A 16674-nucleotide genomic window follows, 5' to 3' on the forward strand; every position below is an offset into this window, starting at 1 on the left:
AGAGTTTCAACCGCAACAGTCAAATTGGCGGCCGACGAGACTTATCCACGTCGGGGCAAAAACCCAACAACCTCGACTGGTCAGTCCATCAGAGGTAGTACCTTACATTGCGCTAAGCTACTGCTGGGGAACCGACAACACCGTCACTCTCACTGAAGCAACCCTCAATCTGTTCAAAAACGAGATCCCTCTCTCGAGCTTACCAAACACCCTCCGCAATGCGATCACCATAACGCGAGATCTCGGCTATGAATATCTCTGGGTTGATGCGCTCTGCATTATTCAAGACTCCAAATCCGACTGGATCAAAGAGTCCGCTCAGATGGGAAGCATCTACGGTTCAGCAGCTCTAACCCTCGCAGCAGCTGGTACATCTAGCGTACAAAACTCAATAATCTGCCGTCGCGATCCCCGCGCAGTAAGACCATGCGTCACCAACATCATCCAAAGCTCGGTTTACCACCGAGTAAGTTACCCATGGGCTATATACCCCCACCAACCTGAACGTCTACTATTCGATACCATAAACGAGAGTCCTTTGAGCCGTCGAGCGTGGGCGTTGCAGGAACTTTTGATATCACCGCGGAAATTGGTCTTTGGATCGAAACAAATGGTCTGGTCGTGTGCGACTACAGAAGCGAGTGAAACATTCCCGATTGGATTAGATCCAAAGTTTAGCTCTGTGGTGAACGAGAGTGCAAGTCTGTCGTATCTTCGCCAAAAACTCATGAGGGCTTCGAAGTTGGAGGAAGAACCGTCGGAGTTTTGGAATGACTTTATTAGTAGATATACCAAAGCTCGACTGACTTTTAGTTCTGACATGCTCGTTGCGCTACAAGGCATTGTCGAAAGAATCACTGAAGCGAGACGTGGATCAGACAACAGTACGCTAGAGCTAGAATACGTCGCTGGTCTCTGGCGCGATGATAGTTTCCAGCAGAGTCTCCTATGGCGTCCCAAGGATGGATCATCACCGACACGACCAGATTACTATCGCGCTCCGTCGTGGAGCTGGGCTTCGTTAGACGGTGAAGTGGACTTTTTTGAGCAATACATACCGTGGATTTGGAACGGAAAGAAAACGGAACTTGCGAGGATCGTGGATGTTTGTGTTGAACCGCAGACTGGGTACTCGCTTTCGACGACGGGGCAGATTAAGTCGGGGCTTATTGAGATGGAGTGCCATTTGAGGGAGTGCTACTTGATGAAGATGCCACTATCGGAAGACTCAGCGAATGATCAAGGGGATGACGCATATGTTATTATCTCCTCCGGTGAGCATAAGAAGATATCCGAAGGCCGTACAGGAGATATCCGAGGGTTAGAAAAATTCGCCAATTCTTGTACCATCGATCTCCCTGATGAGATCCCTGTATCGCAGTGGGTTCAGGTTTATTGCGTTCCTCTGCAATTGGGTTGGTGTCAAACGGATCGCTATGAACAGGCTGTCTGGGAGAGCTACGAAGGCTTAATCATTATGCCTCATGACGCCGGAGAGGAGGATCTATTGACATCCGAAGGCTTTTGTGATCTGTCTCAGACTTTCCGTCGAATTGGAACATTTACATTTGATCTTCATGATGAGAATAGGGAAGCGCGCGAAAAGGAGCTGTTGGGACCAGTGGTGTTTGATAGAGAGGGGAATTGGGAGAGGAAGAGGGAGACAGTGTGTATTATTTGAGAATGGTTAGTGATAGCTACTATCGATGGTTGGGATATCTTTCTTATTCCTCCTTGGAGAGTTGTTTGCATATTCTGACTTGGCATTGATAAGGACTGGCTGCAGCGACGAACGAGTAAAGTGACAGCACCGGCGTTTTTCGTCTACCTATCTTACTGTAAAACTATTGAGATTTAATACTTGTCCCGCTAGCGCTAATACGACGAACGTTGAGGAGATTAGCAACACCTCTCTGCGCAATGTGGAAACAAAGCTGTGACAGGACTGTGTTCGGATAATCTGTGAAGATTGCATGCCTATACACTGTTCTGTGTGTCTATCCAAGCACATACGACCATACCTNNTAGTTGGGTCGGTGACGACCAGCGAATCCCCGCTGTTGTATGTTTTTTTGCCCTTATTGACAGGTAGTAGAAGAAGAGACCTTTTACTTTTGCCAGTTATGTACAAGAAGCTAACTTCGACATGGCCTTCGATCGCGAGCAGAGTTGAAGTTTGTCACCAAGCGCGGCTCAGCGTTTGCCTAGAGGTATTGATACGGAACGATTGTCTACGGTGGCTAGACGCTTATCTGGATTGATTTGATGCTGAGCGATCAAAACGCGATTAGTAAATATGCCGGTAGCTGAGCTATTATTCGGTTGTCCTTATCATTAAGATTTTCACATTATGGCTGTCGCAAGTGAGTGAGCGTGGTCGGGTTGGCCGCACGTTAAATGACGTAGGGTAGGACAATCGTCGAGAACAGCAGCCGCTCATCACTGCGACTGTAGTAATTGTTTTCTCTCACAGTAGCTTCTCTCATCGCATTCCAAGCGTCAGAACAATTTCTCTCTCTTTTCTTGATTGCTTTCTACTTCTTCATCTTCGGCCCTTTGGTCAACAAAGCCAGCGCTCGTGTGATTGCTGGTGCTCGACTAGATCCGACTTATCTTAGCGCAGCGTCACAGCTCTATTGTCAGCCCCTTCTGTTCCTATTGTCCACGCCACAATCACTCAAATGGTGATTCTATTTGCTCAGATTGACAAACATAATCTGCATTGGCCCGAGAGTCCAGCGCTCAATGCAGGGTTACTCTGAACCGCCATTTTGGTATCCAGGTGACCATCCTGTCTTTGTCTCTGCTTCGCTCATCACGACTTTCTTACTCTTTCAGCGCACTCATTAACCAGTCAATCAATCAATACTGAGACAACCATCTTCATATTCCAGACAGCATCATCACCATGGTCGTTCAAAATCGTTATACTCAGGCTTTCGAGTCCCCTTCACCATCAGGATCTCCTTCTCAAGCATCATCTTCTGGTAGCGATGATTTGAGTCCTGGGCCACCACCAGATGAGGATATGTACCCTGACCAGCCTGAATACACCCTCTTCGAAGTTGTCGTGGGTGTCACTCCCCAGACGCTCCAGTGTATCCGGCTTTATTTTCATCGCCTCTGGCAGATTGAGGCGCCAATTTCATTACGCTTCCAGGATAACCAGATTGTCACATTTGATGACTCTATTATCCCCGTCCATGGATTGTCTCGAGCTCTTGCTAAGAGGGACTTGTACTCCGAGGATTATCATAAGCCTGATCTCGATGGCCAAGGTCCCTCGAATTTGCCACGAGGCAGCGACAACCGTGGGCCTGGTCAGCGACAGGACAGCCGAAGCATGACTTTCAACTGGAAGCAAGCTATCCTGGCCATGCTTGCAATTCTTCTTATCATCCCACAATGGAGGCGCTTTTTCCCATCGTCCAGCTTCTCGCACAGCCCAACATTTCCCATCCACCGCCCTGTGGTTGAAGTTGCCAATACTGTCAATTCAATGCCTGGCATCTTGGCGGATATAACGGAAACTCTTGAGGACTACAAAGGAAATTTGTCGTCTATGATCGCTGTTCCTGAGCGATGGGCACTGGCCTGCTTGCATAAGGACGAAGAAGCAGGGATGCCCTTGTTCAGTAAGAATAGGCTGAACAAAGCTGTGTGTGACGCGGGGCTTAAAGAATACGAAAAGGCAACAGAGAGAGACGCTCATGATCTCATCTCTCGTTTGAAGGACCTTAGAAACGCAATTCAAGATGCATCTTATCGAATTGAGCATCTGGCAAGAGCTATGGGGGATAACCTTGAGCCACATATCCGAGCGGTCTTAAGATCTTGCATAGAGAACTTGACCATGGATTGGCATGAACAGAGAGAGCCGAGCGATTTTACATTTTGGTATCTCGTGCCACTTGTCAAGCAGAAGAGAAGCCACTGGAAATATACCTCAGACTCATCAATAACCGCAGAGGACAGTTATCTGAGAACTAAACTTGTCACCATGAACCTACCAGAGGCTCTCCAGAACCTGGAACATCACCTCACCATCACGTTCCTGTCACTCAAAAAAGTCTCTGAATTGGATCTCCAGCTTTCTGTCGTCCTCCAGAAACTCAATCTTACGGCTGAAAAACACACCAACAATGAGACGAGGCTATCGTGGGCACGGTTATCTTTACATCATTTGAGGGGAGAAGTTCAGCGTCGTAATGAGGAGCTTGAGGCCTTTCAGGTACTCCTCAAACGTCTGATTTGGAGGCTTTATGGAAGCGAAGGACAGGAGTACGTGGCAAAGACATTTCCTGATCTACCTGAAACTTCTGTCGACACTCTTGACATGTCGGCCTTGATCTCGATTGCCCTGGGGATTCAGGACAGCGAGACTGCGCGAAGCAACATGGGGGGACTATGGCGGCAAATTGGTTGGAGCAATGGAGGACGCGACTTTGATATTAGCTTCCCATCTAGAGACAAACAGCGCGAAGCCTTGAGGTTTGCGGCAGGAGGCCGTTTCAGAGGTTCAGATTTGGGAGACAGTTAGTGTATGGTGCGAAGAGGTTTCCTGAGGGTCTTTTGTTCGGTGCTATTCAAGAGTACAGCTGTTTATTCTTTGTTGTTTGGTTCTGAAACTGTATTGTTATAGTTCGCTTTCTAGTTCGTCTGAACTTTGCTCTTGATCACTTTTTAATGTTATGTACTTGCCTTTTATCTCGTCTGCGAACAAACCGATTTGCATGTTCTATTTTATTAATAAATACCTTAATTTCTCACCTCTCATCGTTTCTCTCCAACTTTACAAATATCCTTTTGCAGTATTTACCTAACGACACATCAGCACAACCCTGAATCCAATTCAACCAGCAACACCAACATGTCTAGCAACTCCCGTTTCAAAATCTTGGGGAAACGAACTACTCCACCATCTCGTCTTCCCAACCCTGCCTTCTTCTTGATCTGGTACGCCCTCACATCTCTATCCTTCCTTCTTCCCAAAAGCTGGAGAAACAGGGAAACCGATGACTGGCAGCTGCTTACCACAGCCCTCAAAGCAGAAATGGCCAAAATATGCAGTGTTCTTCCCCAGAGCGATCGGGAGTTTAAGCAGGATCTTGCATAATTCACTACTGTCCAACGCTGTATCGAAACTGTCAACCTAACGCCGCGCCTCATGGCAGCTTATGAAAAGCGAACAAGATCACACGTGCTCTCTTTGAGACGACGAAACAGACTAGCTGTACAGGCAAGCTTATATCTGGACCTACTATTGTACACCAAAAAGGTTGCTTTCTTGAGCAACACAGTTGGGATCAAAAGCCTTTGGTACTGCGACAAGGCATTGGCATTGTATGTCTCCATCTACGCTCTTATGACCCTGGTAAAGTATATCTGCTATTCTTGTTTCTGGAGAGTGGAGTGTATCTTCGGGGCTGTTTCCACCAAGGTTCTTTGCATGATCGTGCTGTGCTTCCGGGGGGTAGTACTTTTTGAACTTCATTGGATGTTTCAACTGAGTCTTGAGTCTCACTTGTGGGTGTCGGACCGGCTATTGGATTTCTCATTCTACGCATTTCCCTTCCTTTTGTTAATCTCCATAATTCAATACTTCCGTTCGTAGCTCCTTATGATAGATTGAATTAAATTCCTGTTATCCTGTGTTCTGAATCCTCCGGTAGGCGTGCAATTGAATATGTTTGCTTTGTGTAATTGTTTGCGTCAAAGAAGCTGGGAATGCAAGACGCGCAACGTAACAGTCAACTTGCATGAAAAATGAATGGGTACGTGAATTGATATCCTCTGAAGTAACAGCGCAAGAGGTGTCTTATACATAATTGAATGAAATGTAAGTCATGCGTCAATGGCAGCTTTGTCAATACGCATTCTAGGCTCCAAAGTTTGTCAATCTGCATGTTGGACTTCGGCTTTGTTTAGCACCATCATTAACAGATCCCATCTCATATTCAATACAGCAGGTCAAATGAAAAATTGTATAAATTGCTTCCATCTTCTTCAACCTTTACACTTCCCTCTCTTGTCTTCCATCTCATCATCAACATCTACATTTGCTCTTGATCTTACTACTGTCTTTGAATTCCTTCCACCATGGGCACCAAACGTCGAGGATCCGAGCTGGATCATGAAGCGAAGAGGATCAAGTCTGACGACGACAAGAGCGACGATGAAGTCTCATCCAGCAACTGTGTGCAGACTACCCCAGCTTTGCCTCATCAACCTATCGCTGATTTGGACGACTTGCCTCAAATGGCTCGCGACCAATTCAACTTGCTACTACAAGCTCTTGGGGAGGTCGCCCCGGAGAGTCTGTATAAAGTCAGTATCTTGGATCAAATCAACGCCATCAACTCAAATGTTGGCCGACCGACCTTCAAGTATAAGCCGCCTGACATTACAATCCTGCTTGGCCGTCAGCACAGTACATTCCCTACCGTCCTTGTTCTTCAACATGCTAATTAGTCTGAAGAAATTGATGATACTCACGACTGCGAGAAAACCGGCTGCATCGAATTCTACGTCAAAGCCAAAACCCTGCCTTACGGCAATGGTTACTTTCGAGTCGAGGAAAAAGAGTTTAGAATGATAATGGGTGACGGATCCTCCTCCCCATATTGTGATGAAAATCATGGGGGATCGACATTTACACAAACGCCTTGGAAGGAGGAATATCGACTTAAAGTAAAGAGCCTTGCCAGAAAAGCCATAGTTTCTTACAACCGTGAGGTGCTCGGTTATTGGGTCCGTAAAATTGTTCATGCCGAACTTCTGATTCCTCGTATTGAAGGACGAGAACATGCTAGGGGAGAGTTTCTTTCCGGTAATGTAGTATGGATTGCAGGATCTCAGAATACCTTGGGCTTTCGCGGATAGTTGCTGGGAAATGGTCTTGGCACTGTGGCTTGTCTGCTATGAGTGAATCGTAAACCACGATCCTTCTTGTGCGGAGTGAGAATGCGTAACAGAAATAGAAGTTGCTGTACCTGGTCAGAGGTCTGTACATAGTGTTAAGGGAGGAATATCGTTCAGTCTGAACAGGTCAGCTGTTCTTTTAGTGTCAGTAAACATGATGAGAGTTGTGTACAATATACTAGGAATAGTGCATTGAGAGACGAGCCCATCTGTTTCCGAGCTCCTGTGTCGTCCTTACTCCAAGCCGAGTGAGACTCTCTAGTAGTTATACACAGCGTGGATAAAAGAATCGACTCTCGCTATAACGGTATCATTCTACCAGTGGTAGCGACACGCGATTTGTAGCCGAACATGCCAATCATGGCAGTGTGGGTTCATAGCCGTTTACTCGCCGGAGTTCAGACCGCCAACGAGTGCCAGTGTCAATTCAACATATCAAGTCAACATGGCCTCGGCGTCTGAAAGGCAACCACGCAGAACAGAAACACTACTCACAAACTCCAAGGATTCATCCAACTTCTCCCGAGTCCTTGCTATCTCTTCCTCTTCCAAACACACATCTCTCCATCACAACACTACTTTCACGCAACCCCCATCACTCATCAGCACCTCCAATACCAAGAACCACTGCGCACTATTATCCCCTTTCGTCGATATCAGCCGACGTCAACATGGCAGATCTCATCGACCCCGGCACCACCAAGTTGGTCATCGTCGTCTCCCTCCTGTGGATCATCTCATTCACTCTCTATAACCTCTATGAAATCAACGACATCATCTTCTATTCCATCGCCATCGGAACTGCATTCGTTTTCGCCTCTGCGAGCTGCGTTTGCCTCGGGGGTCTTGCCGTCATGGCCGTCTACTTTGCGGTCCTGGCTAACGCTGCGATTCTTTGCATTATCGTCATGCTCATTCCGGTCGTTCAGTATATTATCCAGTACATTTCTTCGATTTTTACACGTATCAGAAATGTCTGTGATCGAATTATCGGCTTCTTCAATGTGGTGGCGTTTTTCTTGGACAACGTTACTACTGCAGTGCAGTTATTCCCGCCATCGTTTGACAGATTCATTTATGGACCTGAAGGTCTTGAGCCCCTCACTGACGACTGAGCGGTCCTGGAGTGGATTGGATGTATGGACAAACGATTAGGGTGCAGCGGAATGAAATGGGCCTTGTTTTTCAGGTTGCACATTGGCAAATGCTCTACATGAGCATCGAGTATGGTGTCATCCCCTGGGTAGTGATTGGGCGTTCGGCGTCTATGCAGTATGAGAAGATACTCTCTATGTAGTGTACTGCAGAATAAAAAAGGCCCTGCTGTTGTCCCAAGTCGCATCCGCCTAGTGATCCTGCCAAGTTCGGATAAATGTCTTTTCCCGCCATCGTATTTCTTTGAGACGTTCCAGTCTTACTAGAGTCAGCGAACTCAATCAGCTTATGTACTTATTTTCATGTCAGCAGCTGTCAACATGATCAAATAGGGCAATCGCCATGGGATCCTGATGGATTGGTGACAGTAACTTCATCATCATATGTCACGTGCTCGGACAGTCAAGATTCTTCAGTCCACATCCAGATTCTTTTGAAGCCATTGCTTGTGGGGTAAGTGTGGAGAAGCGGGCGTGATAAGGACGTCGTGGCGTTTCAATTGCCGGGCCTATTTTTGGTGTCTTATCTGACACGAAGCGTCAGATGATAAGCCCAGCGATGGTCAGGATACCATTGCCAGAATAGGAAATGTTATAAGAAGAGACTAACACGACGCCCCTCCCCCCTTCAGCAAGTGACGCCGATAAAGAGTCATTCACGAGGTTGGTAATGATGATAAAAGGCTCAAATGGCCCTGCAATGCTGTCGTTGGTGTTCAAAGACATCCAAGACTTGCCAATTCGCAGTGTCAATATCTTGCTTCAGAATCACCAAAACTACAGTAACATACCACTTACCAGCTTGTCGACATGTCTGCAAAGGTAGCTCCGGCCCCGGCGACCATTTCCCCTCCATCCCTCACCGCTCTTAACGACCTTGACCTCCCGGACTTTGATCCCGCCATTCACCTCGCCTTCCAGCCCCCTACTCGGCGCCATACCTTCCAGGACCTTGGTCTGCCGCAGCCAGAAAATGCGCCTGATCTCTGCGTCACGGAGCCCTTTCAACTCTTCTCGGAAGAGGGTGTGCGCATGTTGCGCCGTGAGATGCTGAGCAAACCGATTCTCGACAAGTATCTCCGTTCATGGGATCGTGCGCCAGCTTACATCGCGGGTCATGAAAAGGTGAGTTCAACGTCACTGAAACGATATTAAAATTGAACTGATTGTGAAAAGACGGCAAAATTTACCCTTCAAGCGTGGCAGCATCCCGCGACGCAAGCTGCCATCGATCACGCAGCTGGCTTCGGTCTCCGTCTCTTACGTCGCGAAGCCGATCTCGGACTCGTAAACATCCAACTCGGCCCCGAAGGTCTCCCCGGCGTCTACAAACTCACAGAAGTACCATCAGCGCCACTCTCACCCCAAGAGATGCAAAAGTCATGCTACGACGATATACCAATTGACGCCTGGCACAAAGACCAAGTCCCAGTTGTGTGTGTCGTCATGCTCAGCGACACAAGCAGCATGCAAGGCGGCGAAACAGCTATACGCACAGGAGACGGTTCCATCGTCAAAGTGAAGAGTCCAAGAGTGGGAGGCGCTGTCATCATGCAGGGTGGATGCACTGAGCATGCTGCTTTGCGCGCGACGAATGTACCTGAGAGATTAAGCATGGTGAGCAGTTATGCGTTTGCGGACCCGAATTTGGATGATCAGTACACGTCACTTCGAAGTGTGGATTTAGGAAATGATGATATTCCGACGTTTTGTAATATTTTCTTGCAGGAGAAGTTACTCAGGTTGAGGGGGAGGATTGATGCTGTTCTAGAGACGCTTGTTGAGAAGGAGAAAAGGGGAGAGATGGTTGAGAGAGGGGAATTTGAGGGTTGGGTTAGGGAGCAGACGAACTTTATGAAGAGGAGTGCTTGGGAGATGTATGAGAGGGTGCCGAATTACCTGGGCAAGGATGTACCTGAGGATGTTATCCGAGATTACCTGAGGTGAGATAGGTAGCATGTAGAATACAGGTTGTCTTTGAAGTCTTGGGGCCGTTTCTGATTGAAGTTCAGTTATGTGACCACGAGCTGTAGAGAAATGCAAAAAGAAATGATGCGCGAGGTGATACTCGTTTGCCTCGACACGGGATCGAACCGTGGACCTTGTCATTACTAGTGACACGCTCTACCACTGAGCCATCGAGGCGCAATCTGATTGGTTGGGAGTCTTCGGCGCTGTTCGCCTCCAGCATTTTTTCACGATCAGAGCGACGAGTGTTGCCCGCTTGTTTACCCGACGCTAGGAGATAACCGCAAACTTGAGAAGAGGTTACGGTAGGAGATGAGACCCTAGTACAGCGGTTTAGTCTCGAGCAATATCAGTCATTTTGTCCAGGGCAACCTGCAACAAGACTTAAAATCACTCAATCCCCTCTCCGTGTTCCTGTTGGCGCTACCACTGTTTTGTCGTCATTGTATCTCACAATCAAGAATGTTTGGTCTGAATCAGTCCAGTTTCAGAACATCGTTAAACACAGATTCATGCACTCAAAGTATCGGGACTTTAATGGTAGAACGTTCCTATTTCATCACTATGGATAGTCCCAAGATGGCCAGGCCGCAGCCATTCCCTCCCAGAATCACTGCATTCTCCACCGTCCTCCTGACTAGGCCTATGCTGCCTCTCACACGGGCACTCGATTACCTTAAGGGCTTGGGCCTTGGCTTAGGCGTAGGACCACGGCCGGGAGTCAGAACGATCCGGAGCCAGAGGAGGTCGAGGTCGCGGCTTGGGACGGGGCTGGGGTTGAGGTTGAGACATGTCGTTGAAGGTAGGTGTTTAAACTGTTGTGAGTTTGGAGTTGGATAAGTTTGAAATGGTTGAAAGAGTAGTTGACTTTGTATTGGGGAAGGAAGATTGCGGGAGCGATCGAGGTTTATATAGGGGGCTTTCTGCTTGATAGTGATGCGCAGGGCGTTGACTTGCCTGGTGATCACTCACAACATTGTCGTGATTGAAGTGAAGCGACACGAGGGAGGTCAGTTACAGACTAACAGCTTTTGCTGTTAATAACAGCAAGTATTGTGACAATGCGCGGCTCACTGTCGGAAAAGCTGACGCGAGAGGTGGTGAGTATGAAGCAAGATGTATCAAAGATGCGAATCACTGCAGACTGGCAACACAACTTTGCCAAACTTCCATTTTTCAACTGATGATGACACACCTTGTCAAACAACTGATTTGATGGTGGTTTCACTGACCTGCAGGCTGCAGCTGTTCTTCTGGAACCGTGTTCGCTGATGTCGCACCAGTATCTTCACAACAATATCCTGAAGGCAATTCTCTTGTCGAAAGTGAACTCAATTAATTTTCGATCAAACAATCGTAAACTACCTTATTCAAAAGACCGTAGAAGAGGTAAGTGTCGTTTGACCTTTGTAGTAGTCCATGGCATGTGCCATCAAACAGAGATGATCTGGCAGCCAGTAGTAGACCCCCTTTTCACTACTTTCATGATACTTAGGAGAGCCGCGAAGCATTATTGAAGGTTGCTCAATGACTGGCCAATATATGCATCGGCAACCTTGAAGACTGCACCCATCAGCAACTGAAGGCCATGCTCACCTGTCGAGGTTTGCCCGTACATGCAGTGATGGTCGGTGCTCTCACCCTACTAACATTCATGTCAACATTCAGTCCTCTCTATGGTAACCACAGCTGTATGGCACTGGCAGCTTCTGTTGACCATCTCATGATCGCACTCAATATCTCCTCTACCAGCGGTATAGCCATCTTCAGTTGACAGTGGTATCTCGAAAGTCCTCCCTATACTCAATTCCGAGCGTCCAGACTTCCTCTTTCTCTTCTTTCCTTCCCATCAACCAACACTCAACCCTTCCACCGAAACCCAAAGACTTCGCAACCAAGAACCACTCTACTACCAACAGCCCCTTCCTTCACTACCTTCTATCACTCTCTGTGAACTACCTTCTACTTCCCTAACTACTACCACTCTTCCGTTGTTGTCGCAACCTTGTGCTCCATTGTTACCATCAACTTCCACTGCAAACGCTGCGGCAAGTATCTCGGAAACACCGTCGACGAGCGTAAATGCGCTGAGGCACGACTACGTGGCACTCCTTTCCATCGACGCGCTGACCGTCGGACTGAAACTTATCGCTTGAAGTGGCAGGAATGCGATGATTGCCAGTACGAGTACGAGATGTACCTCCATGCCCTTCAGACCGGCATTCGTTACCCAGCCCCTAACCCACCATTCAACTGAATACGAATGGCCAGTATGCTATCGGCATATGACTGCGACACTGTATCGAGAACCAAAGACTGCTGAGCCTTGGGCGACGACCTGATAGGAATCAAACATGCACGAATGACGAGTTGATACAAGAAAAACGAAAAGAAAGAAAAACACAAAAACAAATGAAAACTACAAAACCCGACCAAAAAAAAAAGAAACAAACACAACAGCCATCAACACAGATTGGTGGGCCATCGGAGAAGACCTGGTACAAATGCAGGCATGAACAATAAGTGGCTACGATAAAACGAAAACACCAAAAAAACACAAAAAACACAAAACCTGACTAAAAAAAAGCATTAACACAAAAAAAGGGTATCGGCAGTGGAGGAAGTATATCATAACCTAGAAATTACAAAACACAAAAAAAAACATTAAAATAAAAAAGTAAATCATGTGCTGATGGAAATGATAACTGTGCCCTGTGTAGACGAGTGCTGTGTCCAGAAAACTATTCTTGCTTGTGATCTCCGTTGCTGTTCCTTGTGTCGTGTTCATTAAACACACAGCAGCTTTGCTTTGTTTTCGCGTTTAAATTCTCAGTAGAGATTGCATCACAGTGAGACTTTAGAACAAATGAGGATTTGAAGTGCTAATTGTTTTGATATCCAGGAACTGAATGATGCCACAATAAGACCCGCGCAAGATCTCACATTGACCATAGTTAGCGGACTATTTCGTTTTTGTCTTTTACCGGTGAGGATATCGCTTTGTAGTCCCTGTTTGACCGAACCATCAAAGCTTCTCCATAAGAAACATGTTAAAATACCGCTGCATTGGGTTTGCACATTCCACAGATGAAAGCATGAACCAGAAGGGCGGAAATGACCCGTCTCTATGAGGACTCCGATTGGTGTGTGTGCTGGTGGTAACCGTAGGGCAACCAGTGTAAATTTGGCACCTATTGGATGAAGCCCGTCCCCATGGGGTGAGACTTCAAGGTCTGATGATAAAATCAAGACATGAGACACTTTTGCTCTAGTTCTTACGGAGCTGTTTTGACATGCTACAGGCCTATCGCAAGTGTAGCCGGGTAGTATGCTGGCAGTCAACTCGCTTGTTCCTTTCCATCACAATGTACAATCAACTTCCGAGGGGAGAGATATGGTTTGTGGAGAGCTTGGAGACAGTTTTAAGCCTCATGATACAGAATCACGCTTCCGTCTAGTATCATGACCAGCCGTAGCCTTTTTGAGCAGAGATACAGTGTTTGACCCGCAGCTTCGCAAATCCTACAAACATAACTAGTCGGACAAAGCATGGCTAATATGAAGCCGTGACAGGGAGAATCAATCTCGACGCAGCGTCTTTAGAATGGTGAATCGTATGTCTCACCGGCGCACTATTCACCCCATATGCCTGATTCTCCCCCCTTCCCAAGTTCCGCAAATACGCTGGATGCGCACCACCAGCGATGATCACACGGATCTTGTTCCCCTTGCGGAAAATATGCGCGCAATCCACCAACGCGAGACTCAGCGGCTCGGAGCCTCTTGTAGGGTCTAGACGCCTGTAGACATCACTTATACGTCTAGACTTTCCCTTGCTGTTGACTTCGCTAAGTCGGACTAGAATATCCGCGTGTGGATTGTCGGTGGTGTGATGAAGTTCAATTAATGGTTTGCCGAGGACTTCTATATTGCTCTCTAATGGTGAGGTATCGAATACGGCCACATCTGAGCGTTCTGCAAGTTCGGTGTCGTTGTAGTTTGTAGGTTGGACATCGTCGAATGGTCGGAGCATACCGATCGATGGAGTTGCTTCGTTAGGGTAGAATCTGAAAGTTGAGACTGACACTTTCTCAAGCGGCTGTTCTTTGCTGAGGGTTTCGAGGGATAAGTAGAAGGCTTGCGTGGACGTAGCGAGCGGCGGCCAGCTGGCCATGTCTCGCCACTCATTCAACCCTGTAACGAAAACTCGACAGGGGGATGTTCTAGGAGCTGCGTCGCGATCGGCAAGATAGTGATCGAAGAACTTTAAGCCCTCAACTAATGTTGGGCCTTGTTGTGAACCAAGATGTGACCATGGACCAATAGTTAGAAAGGCGGGTGCTCCTTGTTCCACCAGGACACGGTGCTGATCTAGAACCAACGGCAGAACGCTATCGTTCCAGCCTGTAGACTGCAAGATGGGAATTTTCGCCTTTTTCAGTGCAGCGCTTTGATTAGCCCTCGACCAAAACGGAGTCGATGTATCAGGTTGGCTGATCAATTCTTCCAACCAAGGCGGCTCCTTATTCTGCATATGATCCTTAATACCATCCACCAAAGGCAGAGAATCATAAACAGGCTGCAGGATTTTCGGCAATTTTCTGATGTACGGTAGGCCAGGAGTTATACCCCGCTTCGGAGCAGTCATCAACGCGGCCCAGGCAATCATATGTGTTTCCATCGCCCCAGTACCCCAGGTAAAAGCACCAAAGTCAACTGGGCCAGTACTAATAACAGCAGCTTTCATATCCTCTGGCGGATCCGTAAGGATAGCCCACTGCGTATGTCCAAGGTACGATCCTCCATACGTAGCGAAAGATCCAGTGTACCAAGACTGTTCACGCATCCAAGCCACAGTCGCAAGACCATCGTGTGCTTCATGTACTGCGGGTACGATTTCCTGCCCGTCGGAGGGGTGTGTGCCTCTGCAGGCGGCGAGGAGAACTTGATAGCCTCTTGAAGCAAACATGCGTGCGTTGCTGAGAGCCATGAGGGGTGCGATGCCGTAGGATGTGCGGATGAGGATTGTGCCGAGGGGGGGAGTAGTTGGTTGATAGAGAGTTGCAGCGAGTTTTACATCGTCGATTGGGATTTGGATGAGGGTGGTTGTGTAGCTGCTTGTTTCTGCGGGTAAGTTGGACCACCAACCGTAGATGCGGTCGACGAAGAAGGTTATCCAGCCGCGTTCAGTGGGTGGCATGGTGTTGTAGTTTGAATGATGCTTATGGGGCTCACTGCGCCTGTTTCAAGACGAAGATGGCGTTTTTATGTCATTTCATGAAGAGTTCGGAGTTTACGGATATGAAATGGAATTGTCAGAGCTGCATTGCGATTAGTGCTGACTGTTGCTGGTCGGCCAAATTGTTGGAGCCTCGAACCCCGCATTCGCAAAACATAATCTTCCGACTCCGAGCTTATCCAATTAAGCCTGAAGAGTGAATTACCTGGAAGAGCGAACGTAATAGTATACAGTGAGTACGCCTCCATCTTCACGGGCCGGCCCTTGGCGCTGTAGCTTGAGTGAAGCTTATGGGCTCATGTCAGCACCTCCCGACCACTCTACGCCTCTCGACCCACGAAGATGGATCCGCCTTGGAGTGTAATTGAATTCACCTTCAGTAACAATGATACCGACTCGGAGCTGGTGGTTATGTGCAACTACCGCCAATTCATTATCTCCGTCTCCGCAGACAGCTTTGCCCAGTCAGCGGCCCTGAGAAACAAATACTTGTTCTTGCTAGAAGTTGCCGATAACCACGAGCTGGATGGGTACACTGTCGAAGACTTGTATGACTGGATTGTCGCCCCCCTGCTGCCAAAGTTTAGAGAGGTGCCAGAGATCACTTCAACTCTGACGCTACAACACTTTCTTTTCCCTGAAACATTCAGATATGACATCCAAGGGGACGGGAACAGCTAGTTGCCGTTGCGTCTACTGATAGCAGCGAGATGACCCCCGTGTTCGGCATCCAACTACCAGAAGAGAGTTGCGCGCCTTGGCCTCATTTCGCCCCCAAGGATATTCTGTTGCCCGAGAAAGAGAAAAGACATGGGCCGCCATCGTATAAGCCATCCAGAGTTCTTTTGAAGGACGGAAACAGCGCCTTTTTCAAGCCCATGAGGTGGGGAGACAAGAGATCGTTCATGAACGAGCTTGAGAAATACAAGAACATTCACGACGCCCGCCTAGACTAGTCACTTCGAATCTCACGCCTGATTGGCCTGGTACGAGATGGCACTGGTCCGGTCTTTGGCTTGCTCTTCACCTATATCGATTGCGGTCGTAAGACCTTGCTGTGCGCAACAAGACCGGATATTCCGAGGGAGCTCAAACAATCCTGGGCTCAGCAGGTCCACGACACAGTCCAGCAACTGCATGCTGCTGGCATTGCCTGGGGCGACGCGAAGCCCGACAATGTCCTTGTTGTCAGAGCCAACGATGCATGGGTGATTGATTTTGGTGGAGGGCATACAAATGGCTGGGTTCCCAAGGAGCTATCAGGGACTTTGGAGGGTGATTTGCAAGCGCTGAAGAAGATAGATGACTTCCTACTCGAGGGACAAATGCCAGCTTGAGCTTTCCGGTCGCAATAGGCCATTACATCTCAGCTGTCAACATTGCCCTATTTTA

General features: G+C 47.9%; 7 protein-coding genes across 7 annotated transcripts in view; 6 read left to right on the forward strand and 1 right to left on the reverse strand.

Moving 5' to 3' along the window:
- Positions 1 to 1681, forward strand: part of FTJAE_11509 (uncharacterized protein) — a gene marked incomplete at both ends in the record, with an annotated part of 2256 nt that extends 575 nt beyond the window's left edge. The window contains one exon of the mRNA XM_037344458.1: positions 1 to 1681. This exon is cut by the window's left edge and continues 575 nt beyond it. Coding sequence (XP_037201419.1) covers positions 1 to 1681 — 1681 coding nt within the window.
- Positions 1682 to 2908: 1227 nt separating this feature from the next.
- FTJAE_11510 (uncharacterized protein) lies at positions 2909 to 4540 on the forward strand (the record flags this gene model as incomplete). Its single annotated transcript, XM_037344460.1, has 1 exon — positions 2909 to 4540. The coding sequence occupies one exon, from the start codon at positions 2909 to 2911 to the stop codon at positions 4538 to 4540; it is 1632 nt and encodes a 543-aa protein (XP_037201420.1).
- Positions 4541 to 6099: 1559 nt separating this feature from the next.
- Positions 6100 to 6882, forward strand: FTJAE_11511 (uncharacterized protein; the record flags this gene model as incomplete). The annotated part of the gene is made up of 2 exons (XM_037344461.1): positions 6100 to 6430; positions 6479 to 6882. The coding sequence occupies 2 exons, from the start codon at positions 6100 to 6102 to the stop codon at positions 6880 to 6882; spliced, it is 735 nt and encodes a 244-aa protein (XP_037201421.1).
- A 710-nt stretch (positions 6883 to 7592) lies between these two features.
- Positions 7593 to 8036, forward strand: FTJAE_11512 (uncharacterized protein; the record flags this gene model as incomplete). Its single annotated transcript, XM_037344462.1, has 1 exon — positions 7593 to 8036. The coding sequence occupies one exon, from the start codon at positions 7593 to 7595 to the stop codon at positions 8034 to 8036; it is 444 nt and encodes a 147-aa protein (XP_037201422.1).
- An 849-nt stretch (positions 8037 to 8885) lies between these two features.
- Positions 8886 to 10022, forward strand: FTJAE_11513 (uncharacterized protein; the record flags this gene model as incomplete). Its single annotated transcript, XM_037344463.1, has 2 exons — positions 8886 to 9200; positions 9252 to 10022. The coding sequence occupies 2 exons, from the start codon at positions 8886 to 8888 to the stop codon at positions 10020 to 10022; spliced, it is 1086 nt and encodes a 361-aa protein (XP_037201423.1).
- A 3574-nt stretch (positions 10023 to 13596) lies between these two features.
- Positions 13597 to 15243, reverse strand: FTJAE_11514 (galactose-binding like; the record flags this gene model as incomplete). Its single annotated transcript, XM_037344464.1, has 1 exon — positions 13597 to 15243. The coding sequence occupies one exon, from the start codon at positions 15241 to 15243 to the stop codon at positions 13597 to 13599; it is 1647 nt and encodes a 548-aa protein (XP_037201424.1).
- A 381-nt stretch (positions 15244 to 15624) lies between these two features.
- Positions 15625 to 16619, forward strand: FTJAE_11515 (kinase subdomain protein; the record flags this gene model as incomplete). The annotated part of the gene is made up of 2 exons (XM_037344465.1): positions 15625 to 15830; positions 16352 to 16619. The coding sequence occupies 2 exons, from the start codon at positions 15625 to 15627 to the stop codon at positions 16617 to 16619; spliced, it is 474 nt and encodes a 157-aa protein (XP_037201425.1).
- Positions 16620 to 16674: the final 55 nt, after the last annotated feature.

Source organism: Fusarium tjaetaba (genome assembly GCF_013396195.1).
Source record: "Fusarium tjaetaba strain NRRL 66243 chromosome Unknown NRRL66243_c0000282, whole genome shotgun sequence".
NCBI classification, from domain to species: Eukaryota; Fungi; Ascomycota; class Sordariomycetes; order Hypocreales; family Nectriaceae; genus Fusarium; species Fusarium tjaetaba.